The sequence below is a fragment of the Thamnophis elegans genome, chromosome Z (assembly GCF_009769535.1).
Source record: "Thamnophis elegans isolate rThaEle1 chromosome Z, rThaEle1.pri, whole genome shotgun sequence".
NCBI lineage: Eukaryota > Metazoa > Chordata > Lepidosauria > Squamata > Colubridae > Thamnophis > Thamnophis elegans.
In genome coordinates this window covers 18277409-18288447 of record NC_045558.1, presented here as the reverse complement: position 1 = coordinate 18288447, position 11039 = coordinate 18277409, and the positions used below count along the sequence as shown (strand labels likewise).

Here is an 11039-nt window from a genome sequence, read left to right as displayed (position 1 = left end):
CATCGAGTAACTGCTTGAGCACACACGTTTTGCAAGCTAGTTCTCAATGCTACAGGAACCCAGCTTTTAGGCATTCTAAAAGTCCAGTCACTAATTTCTTGACTGGACTTCTCAAAAAACCAATAATGCACTATGTTAGGAAGTAGCCAACAATATTTTGCTTAGCATAACAATCAGGCAGCCAAGCCTCCCAGAGACTCTGGAGCACTTTCTTCCATGAAAACTAACAAAACTGGGTTCCAAAAATCCGAACGATCACTAGATGACAGCAACAAGATGCAGAGAGACCACAATCTCCACCCTGTTCTCCAGGGTCCATATCAAGTTTTGAGGCCGGATAGAGTAGGCCGAATTTAATTCCCATACATGGCATAATGGAAGACAGGCTCATGAAAGAAAGGGGGGTGGGGAGGGGAGGGGGGTTGGCGGTTTTTTACACGATGTATTTCCAGGGACATTTGTGCATGATGATTGCCTACATGAAACTCTGGGACTTTGTACTGGCGCAGCTCCGGCCGCAGCTGCTCTTCCTTACTCGGATCGGCGTTTGCTGCGATCCTAAAAGGCAAAGAACGGCGCTATGAATCTTATGTCCGCCCCTCGTCCTTAGCCAATGGGTGGGGGCTTGAAAGACGGTTGCCGCGAATTCCAGCGGTTGAGTCCCATGAATGGCCAATGAGCGTGGCCCTAGAACGGCGGCGTGGGTGGGCGGGGCGAATCAGGCCCCGCCCTACCCCTTATTCCTCGCACAGGCCTTGGAAAGCTTGGCAGCAACGGCGCCGGCCGCCATTTCCCTCGCCCCCTGCGGTGACGGCGGGGCGGCATCAGCACTGACGTGAGGCGACGCGCGGGCTCGCCCGGCCCAATCCCTCTTCCCCGCCTGCTTTTGCTGTGACGGGGGCGCCACGTACTCTGGTGAGTCGAGGAGGGGGCGGAGACACGTCGGGTGTGTGTATGTGTGTCTGTGTGCAAGGCGGTCTGTCGTTTGGAGGCAGTGGCGGAGGGCTGGCTCTCGGGCAGGAGAAGGGGCTGTTGTCGAGGGCTCGAAGAAGGGAGAGACAGCCGACCGGGCGAAAGAGGAGCCAGGGCTCTTTAAACTGGGGTCGGAGTTCGCCTTAATACCGGCGCTTAATCCGACCGGCGTACTCTTCGCCGAGGGGAAAACTTCAAGTCCAAAGGGATTTGCGCATGTGCAAAGGGGGTTCTTCCTTATTTACCAGTTTAGCTTTGTGGAACGTGCTGCTGTTCGGCAGCGACAATTACCACATTTAGAGACTGTGAGTTTAATGGAATTAGGGTGTTTAAAAAGCATAGTGCACTTTCGTATTCTGTTTGCTTGAGTGCTCGGTCTACTTTGATCTTGTATCAACGTGTGTAGGTTTGCAGTGCATCACTATCATTCTGAAACTGGTGGCTTCCAAGCATGTGGCCAACAGTTCCTAGCTTTCCCCAATTAATGCTGGCCGAGCTGACAAAAGTTCTTGATCTTTGGTACCCTTATGCTGCTTAGGGGGTGTCGCCCAAAGTCTCTCAAAGTAGCTCATTTAGTATGTTTTAAGCCTGTTATATTCCCAGCTCTCCTGTCTCAGATTAATTGTTGCAATGATTAATTATAGTGAAGTATGTGATATGCATATTGCCTTGAATTCCTTGGGAAAAGATGAAAAGTAAATCACAATAAATACTTGGCTAGCCAGAAGATCTACCATATTTGGAGAACACCAATTGGGGATAGTAGGTATTGTCTGTGTTTGCACAAAGCACTAACTGATTGTATTTTGTTAATATACCTGGTTTGTTGAGTTGCCCAAAATATAACAAGTCATAAACTAACCACAGTTGCTAGATATAAATGTAACAAGGCACAAATAAATCATTTGGCTATTGGGTTGTGAGAAATAGCCCCAAATCAGCTTCAGTTTGCCCACATAAGTTGTGTTAAACCATTGTTCTCATTGTATAACTTGATTTTGATTGGAGAGAGAGAGCATGATTTAAACAGCTCTAATCTCTCTAATTTTTAGAATTAAATTCTAAAATTACTTTAAAAGAAAGAGGATATAAAAATGCTCCATTCCTGCAGTTGAATGTACTGCATATATTAGAAGATTGAAGAATAAAGCATTTATTAACATATTGGTTAATTTAATAAAGGAAATATGTTAGCATTGTTTTGTGCAAATTTTTATTTTAGTTTCATTTTCAGAAATGATGTGTTACAACCCAATGCACTTCTTATTGCTACATTCCATAATATAGCGTATTTAACTTTTTGTCAACTATTATGAAAATTTGGTTTCTTTGCGATTCTGTATGAGTGTTTCATATATAAGCTGAAGGAGCTACCAAGAAACACAGGAAAGAAATAAAGCTGGAGGAAGGAAGTTGTAAAAAGAGCAAATATCTTCTGTGCAGATTTTGAAATAATTGAGAAGGGCTTCCCTGTTAAAAGAAGGTTGGTAGTCCCAACAAAACAAGAATCAATTGTAGCTATCCATACACACCCATGCTGAGACATCTAATCTCATCGCAGACTACATTTGGAAGGCTTCTGCCCATTTAGAAACCTGTTTGTAATAATTTTGAGTTTCAGTCAAGGTGATTAAAAGAGTCCTTTTTCAGAACTACAGTATATTTCAATATTTGCTTTTGTATTGCACTTATTAACATGCTCTGTTCTCACCCTGTGCAACTCTGACCTTTTAGCAAATGATAGAATATCATGTTCAGTAAAATTAAGCTCCTAAAATGGAAGAAGTAGCTTGTTAGTCTGCTTTTTTATTGGAGTTTTTGAATGCAAATTTAAGTACCCATTATATTAGAGAAAAAAGTCACAATTGCATAGTTTTAAGACTTGCTATCCCCAAATAGAATAGTGTCACTGGGAGAAGAAAGATGTGTGATCTCAGGATACGAAGTAGATTTCTTTGAAAAAAAATATTTATAAATCCATAATTCTTTGTAAAAAAGGGTCTTTTTTTAAACTAATAGAAAAATTGGAGAATGGTTTCTTTGATTGAAACAAGGCAGGCGAAAATACTTTGCTGCAGGATGTATGCTTGCAACTGACCCATCTGTTTAGTAATTAGTATTAGTTGCAGTGGGGGGGGATTGCAAATACAAAACATAAACAACATACAGCCAAAAATACATAAAGGATCCACAGATTAACGAAAACAGAATAAAGTTAAATTAACCAAATCAAACTATAACCAAACCAAGATGGTATTTTGAGCAGCTTCTAGAAGGCAATGTGGGATCCAACCAGATATTGATTGGGATGCTATTCCAAAGAACTGTTGCCACTCAATAAAACCTTTTTTTAAAAATGATTAAATTGTAAATATATTTGTTTTATTTACTAGCAGTAGTATCCATGCATAATTTAGCAACTTTGTTGAATCATAAATGATCCCATTATATTTTCAGGCTTGACAATACTTTCTATAAAATTTTAAGTTGTATGTAGATTTCTATTGGCAATATTTTTCCTTCCTAATTAAGGAACTGTATATTTTTACAATAAAAATTCATTTCTAAGTTTAAGGATCCTCTTTATGTTAAAATACTTCTAATCTTTGCATGGGCATGTTGGAATATAAGATCATCATTGGACTTCACTGATGTTCCATAGGTCGGTCTGTGTATCTGTATTAACTGCATGTGTTTTCTTACCTGGGCAAATGAGCATGCAATATTTACCAAATATGCCAAAAGGTTTGGTGGTCAAACTGCACTGAAATTGCTGAGTTGCAAGCATTTCCAAAAAGTGCTTCAACTACTGTTTTTATAAAAGTACCTTTTTAAAAAGTTTTATTTTTTTCTCCTCCTTTCAAAGGGTTCTCTATAAAACTTACAAAATCTCCTGCATTAGCACAAAAGATTCTCATTTATTCCTTTTCCTTTCTATCCTAAATACTATGTAATATTGTGAATGTAAGTTGCCATAGCAATAGTTATGACATCACAAACAGAACATAACTTCATTGCAAGATTCACTAGAAGAGCGTGGTCTGGAGAAGGAAGAAGTTCTTTTTTAAAAAATTCAATCATGAGCAAGTGTAGCAAAAAACAGCATGCCAGAATTAATATAAGGTAGCCATTATATTTTTAGCTATCACTAGAAGATGCTTCTGCATAGCAGGCTTGTGTCCTGTATTACAGTAATAGTTTCGATAAAGGGAATGCAGCCAAGCATTTGTTACCAATCTCATTTAGAGGAAGTGTGTGAGAGTGTGGGTATATGTGTTGACTCAAGTGTTTTAAATTTGGCTTAGTTTCAGCAATACATTATGTTTGAACTTAAACAGTAATTTTTAATCTCTTATTTGGGAGTTCGAATCTTTTTCTGGGAGATGCTGAATAAATTACAGCAGCATGGATTTATATATTCAGAATACATTTATCTAGCTTTACAAGTACCAAGAAGAGATTAACTCTACCATTCTAATGGAATGCATCTCATTACCTAGGCCTTACACACACACAAAACCCCATGTCTATTTTTAAAGTAGAATTGTGGAAGTGAAATGGATTCCATAATATATCAAGCAGTTTTTCATATATAAAATGGAGCCTCACATATTGTAATTACTTAATTGGTATGAAGTAAGCAAATGATACTTTTTTATAGATTGAAAATAGGGAGTGCTTTAGATTTTGAGAAATAGGAATGCAAGTTTGACACATGAATTTAAGCAGCAGTAAAACTACGGACAATCTTATGTCTTAAGTTGTCAATTCCTACAACTCCACAGCCAATTTAGTAATTGACTATGCTGACTGGGAATTATGGGAGTCAAAAGACCAGCACCTCTGGAGTTTGGCTGCGTTAGATGCTACATTTGACTTGTAACATGTGGAGGTAAGCTTCAACCATATTTAAAAAAACGGTGGGGTGAAATATTATGAACAGTTGTTAACAAAGATGTAGCCCAAATGAAGTTCTAATATGTGAGAGAATCTACAATGAAGACCACTATGACAAACAAGAATGATTTAGAGTACTACTTAAAACAATATTGCAGAAGCTAAAGTGAATACTTATCATTTGAATGGTTTGTGCATATGTACAATTCCTGGATCATAAGTTGTTTGTGAATTAAATGATATTTCTCTTTGGCTGAAAGTATTATATTAACTATCTAAATATTCTTTAGTCGGCATCTAACTATAGCATTCTGCAGTGATTTTTATCATTATGGACATTAGCTATTTTCTATAATTTGACTGAAAGTGATTTTTTTCTACTTTGAAAGTACAGTAATATAAAACATGCCAGGAGTATAAACCAAGTATACAGTGTAAATAAAAAATAAGAATTTAAAATGGATATGGTCAAACAACAGCCAAAAGCCCCTTGTTCATAGTTCTACCTGATTCCAAGAAATAATAGTTTCAATTTTGGTTCCACATCTCTTAAGTTTGAAAGTATGTAGTGCTAAGTTACTCTGTCATTCCTAGCCAAGCCCTGATGCTCCCTCTATAAACTATGCTTTCCCAGAAATAAATGTTTGCTGCCAAAGTTTGTATTGACTTCTAAATAACAAATCATTTATAAATGAATACAACAAAAAAGCAATAATAGGATCTCACAGGCAGCAATATTCTAAATGCAACTAATTCATATCTACAATATTTCAGACCAATTTTGTAATTATATCAACTTTTCAAAAGAAGTGTCTAAATGTGCATTATAACATTTCCAAGAATTTTTTAATACTTGGCAAAAAAAACAGCAGCTAATTGCTTATCAAAACACAAAAGAATTATTGCTTAAAGTAAAATGAAGCTCCAGTGAACAATAAAAATGTGATGAAATTGGCCTGTTCTGCATCTCAAAGAATACATCTCTGCCTCAATTATAAGATTGTGCCTGAAAGATGTTTTTTCTAGGGAAGAAAAATAAGGCCTCAGCTTTCTGCAAAGTTTAAGTCACCTTTCTTTAACCTCCATATGTGATAGATGCAACTCACCTACTTCTCTATCTAAATGCTTGATCAAGACTCCCGTTATCCACAGCTTTCATGTTCAGTGCTTATTGAAACTACAGTTATAGTTCTACATAATATATTGAAGCAAGTTAGCAAGATAGAATACACTGGACACATCCATGGAAACAGTTGACTCTTGTATTCATGCACATTTATAAGTTACAAAGTTTTTGTGGTATATTTTATTTAACAGAATTTGAAATAAACAAATGAGCAGAAGAGTTATTGAATATTTCATATCTCCCTTGCATTTAGACAAATGACCATGGAAACAGTTGAACCACAAGATGGCAGTGCAACAGACTCTATTACAGAAAGTGATTCTGCTAACATGCAATCCCCAATCGGCCAAAATCAGATCTCCACTATAGCTCAAGTAATATGAAATGTTCTGTTTATTTTTTCAACACCATTATTCATTGATAATATGAAGAGTAATATGAAATCATTGCTATGTTGGTATTAAGAAAAAACCCTCTGGACTTACTCTAGGTTTTGAGTAGCACTTTTGCTCAGTATATAAATGGATATTTACTGAATCCAATAGTACTAGCCATTTTTAAAAGCAGAAATTCTTATTAATATAAACAATCTTATAAAGCCTTAAACAGCCTGGGAATAAGATTTGTCTGCATAACTCTTAGGTGATAAAGGACCATAGTGATAAATTAAAAATCTTCCTAAGATGCAAAGGAATACTTGGGGCATAAATCAGCTGTTTGGTGACAGGCAAAAGGGTAGCAGCACAAGAGCTGGAAGTGATGTTGAGACCCTGAGGTAGTTAGACACGCTTGGTAGCCTGTATTTTAGGGCAAAAGCAAGTGTGTTGACTTTGAAAACGTCAGTGGCCCATCCAAAATTGTTTGTTGAACTCATGTTTTACAGAGATGGGTGAGTTTTAGGTTCCACCACAAAACCGCGGACAACAAAATCGCGCTTGACGAAAGCGCGTACGTGATGTCATCACAGCGCGACAAAAACATCGCACTGTGATCGATAAATGTAAAAATAAAGCGAAAACCTTACCCTAACCCCCCCAAACCTAACCCTAAACCTAACCCTAAACCTAACCCTTAACCTAACCCTAAATCTAACCCTAAACCTAACCGTTAACCTAACGCTAAACCTAACGCTAACCCTTAACCTAACGCTAAACGTAACCCTAACGCTCTAAACCTAACCTTAACCTAACCCTAACCCTAACCCTAACCCTTACCTTTATGTGAATCGGCTTGCTTTAATTTTATTTTTATTTCAATTTTTAATTTTTTTTCGTCACGCTGTGATGACGTCAGATGTGCGCTTTCGTCGAGCGCGCTTTTGTGGACCGCGGTTTTGGCGGGTCACGGAGTTTTATTCCACATATAATTAACCTGGCATGAGATCACCTTTGGAGGCTCTTCGTAGTAAAGCAGTTGCCTACAAAGACAGGAGTCTTCTTAGTTATCACACCCTGCTTACATAAATCCTTTCTTATGGGGATAAATCATCTTCTTCCAATTCAGCTCATGCCATTCTTTACCCATGTCATGTTTAAGAGTCAGCAGCTCCTGCATACATGCTTCTTTTTCAATTGCTAAAACATTTCATTTTTCCCTGCAATGAAGTATCGGTGAACATATAGCTTGGCATAATTTCTAAAGCAGCAATGTAGTAATTCCCAAAGATATTTTGGCCTTTAAATATTAAGGGATCAGAAAATAGTTTGCAATTAGTATTTTTTGGACACAGATTTATTTGAATTCCAGCAGCCTCAAAATACATGTTTTAAATCTAAATGAAAGAGGAAGGAGGGAGTAAAAGTATATGTCTTAGAAACATGTTCTAAACTTTTAAACATGATGACATCTTAAATTACAAGAAAGGGGTATTCTTATGTGCTGCTATCTGGCTGATGCTAAAAATTAAATAGAAGCTACTGACATATTGATCTGTCAACTTTTTTATATGCTTTGACAATATTCAGATACAATTATTGTCATGCAACTCGAAAGTATTACTGAGACAATCATAATACATTGTTAATATTAATAAATATTAAGATAGCATAGTAAATCAAAGTGGAATTAAGCTGAGAAGCTCGTGGCTGTTTTTGGCAAGTTGTTACTTCTCAACCTTCTGTTTGTTAAAATTGACATGATCTTGCAATGGTGCAGAAGAATAACACTATAGCAACTTTGTAGAAAGATACGAAAACAGTTGTATCTTGGGCAAAATTCTACCTAATTGTATCTTATGTGAGACTGCATTTTCTTTTGCTTGAAAGAAAGAGGTTACATTTTTAATAATAACATCTCTGATAATGCTTAGTGAATAATGCTCATAATAGGAAAGCAGAAGTACCGCCCAGATGATATTACATCTGCTTTTCAATACCATAAAATTGTCAGTATAAGCCTAAATATATTTTTGTATTATAAAGGAGCCTATTCTGTGTTAAAAGTGGAAACGTAAGTGAAGCCTAAGGATTACTTTGTCTGATAATGAATGTTGAGAGCTAGCTACTTAAGCTGTTTTCATGGTATGCTTTATTTACCTCAATAGGTTTCTGTAGCAGGATCAACAACTGGAAGAGGATCTCCCTCTGTAACTGTAGTGCAGTTCCCTTCTGGTCAAACTGTCCACGTACAGGGAGTGATTCAAGCTACACAGTCTTCGGTAATTCAGTCACCACAGTTGCAATCTGTTCAGGTTAGTTGTGTCCCCTTTATTAACTTTTCCTTGGTTTAATGGACTATTTATTTTTGTGCCAACACAAGAGTGAACAGAAGATCCCATATTTAAAGCCAGTGGATAAGTGTACTTATTTCTCTAGTTGCCAACATAATACTACTGGATGCACTTTTTAAAAATTTGTAATGCTTTGACCCTAAATTTTTGTTTCTAGCTCAAAGAAGTGCTTTGAACTCAAAACATGCCAATTACAGGTTTCAAACATCTGCTTCAAAACATGCATCGAATATATTTTGAATTTAGAATGGTGTTATTCAAAGCATTTTGCATGCTTTGATATCATGCTTTGATATCATGCTTCAGGTTCCTTTTTAAAAATATGATAACTGCAAATCAGAAGAGAGTGTTAGACAGTTCCTTTTCCATCTTTTTTCCTAAATGGACAGCATTTTATTAATATTTTAAGTATCCATTTCTAATAATGGATTAGACTACAGAAAATGTGTTCATGTAGATATTGATGAGATTGTCAAAAAGCATTCAGTTTTGCTTTCTTTATAAAACATGTTTTAGTTCTCTTGGTTCTAGACAGGTGTTCAGCATCTGAAGAACAGTTAGTAAACATTGTAGTAAGTACTTTTGATGTCAATATTTTATAACTTCATAGTATCCCTTGCTCACTTGTCTACCATTAGTCCTTGACTTATGACACAAAAATTGGGCAAACGTTTCCCAAAATCTCCAGTGTAACCAGGGATTGCTACTATTGCTAATATTAAATCACAGTTAAATTATGAATACTGGCATTAGCTGCTAGGATATAAATAGAACTTGTGTGGGATGAGAATTGCAAAAATGAGCAGGAAATATTTGGAGGACAGGAAGATGAATAGGAATCTGTAGAGAGAAGAGAATGATAAGGAAAAGCAATGTTTTAACTAAAATTGTTCTTGACCTATACAGGTAGTCCTTGACTTAACAATAATCACCTCCACAAAACTACTTAGGAACTACTTTTGAAATTACAGTCACTGCAGCACCCCTGTGGTCTTTGGCCCTTAAGACCAATCACAAGGATGCTGAAGAGCTTCGCCCCACCTTTTGCAAAACCTTTCCCCCAATTCTATCCCCACAAGCCTTGGCCTACTTCCCACATGATCTTTTCCATTCCTGCCACCAATCACATATCTTTTACTATAGATCTCCTTTTGGAAGTTCTGGAGCTCAGGTTGGGAAGTGGCTGCTGTGTCCCCCTGTGTCTGTAGGCAGCAAGCCTGTGTTCCAGAAGCAATTACCATTTTCAGAGTGGCTGTGGTAAATTGTGGTGCTCCCTTCTGGAACAGAGGAATATGGCCTAGGGATGGAGTAATTTGCTCTTCTCAGCACTTGCAATCCTGCTGCTTAGCAAGTGAGTTGGCTGTGCTTGCCTTCATTGCATTGAAGTCTGCTGCTCACTTTCACGGTCCCTAAGCCTGCTGTGTGCAAATCTGCTGCTCGGCTGCTGCATTGGTCATTAGGTGATAGTATCACATGGGCACTTCATTTAACGGCTGTCAATACTTTCAGCCATAATGGGGCAGCCTCCATTATAATCACTGGTATATGATTACCTGTAATTTGTTACCCTGTGTGTTCTTTTAATTTCTCATCTTTAAAAACTCTCTGGCAATTACCATTGGATTCTGGAATTAATGTAATCTAGCTTCTTTTGTAATCCTCTTTCATGCCTAGCCATTAATAACCCTGCTGTCTTGGTTAGATGTCTATAGTCAGGTTTGACATAATAAATCAAAATGTGGATTACTCATTGATTTTGTTACTGTGAATTGTGCCATTGTTGGTACAATTGATAACAATGGTTTCTTTCATGGGATTGGCTTGTTTTGAACCCTGAGTCAAAATCAAACTGGTATGTATATTTGTGTGTCTGTGTGCGGGCACGCTCATGACACATTAATCAGGCCTATTTACTCATCTACTTCAAAATGTAACTTCTAAAACTTTTCTAGCATTGTTGACTATGTTTTATCTCCTTCACTCTTCCTTTGCTTTCCTGTTCCACTCTATTCAACCTTTTCTACTGGTCCTCCCCGCCTCCTCTCATTCCATGAAACTTGGTTGTCACTGCCATTTCTGCCCTTCAGGCTCTGCCTCTGTCTGTCTGTCTCTGTCTCTGACTGTCTCTGTCTGTCTGTCTCTCTCTCTCTCTTCATAGAAAAAATTGATACAGTTCATAGCAAGAATATAGAAGAATTGTGGACACAATTGTGTCGACACAACTGTGAATGAGATTTGAAACAAGTCAAGCATACAATCAGTTCTTGAATATGTTCTTCAAAACTACTCCATCTGTCTGTACATTATAAGAGTCTG

General features: G+C 37.3%; 1 protein-coding gene across 4 annotated transcripts in view; it reads left to right on the top strand.

The window, feature by feature from the left end:
* Nucleotides 1-755: 755 nt before the first annotated feature.
* Nucleotides 756-11039, top strand: part of CREM (cAMP responsive element modulator) — a 31114-nt gene continuing 20830 nt past the window's right edge. The window contains exons 1-3 of one of the 4 annotated variants that reach the window (XM_032236860.1): nt 756-915; nt 6249-6369; nt 8538-8684. In XM_032236860.1, the coding sequence (XP_032092751.1) occupies nt 6253-6369; nt 8538-8684 (264 nt within the window). In that variant the 5' untranslated portion in view covers nt 756-915; nt 6249-6252. Of the gene's footprint in view, nt 916-4761; nt 4865-6248; nt 6370-8537; nt 8685-11039 lie in introns of those variants that run through there. The other 3 variants (XM_032236859.1, XM_032236858.1, XM_032236861.1) reach the window with 3 other exon arrangements.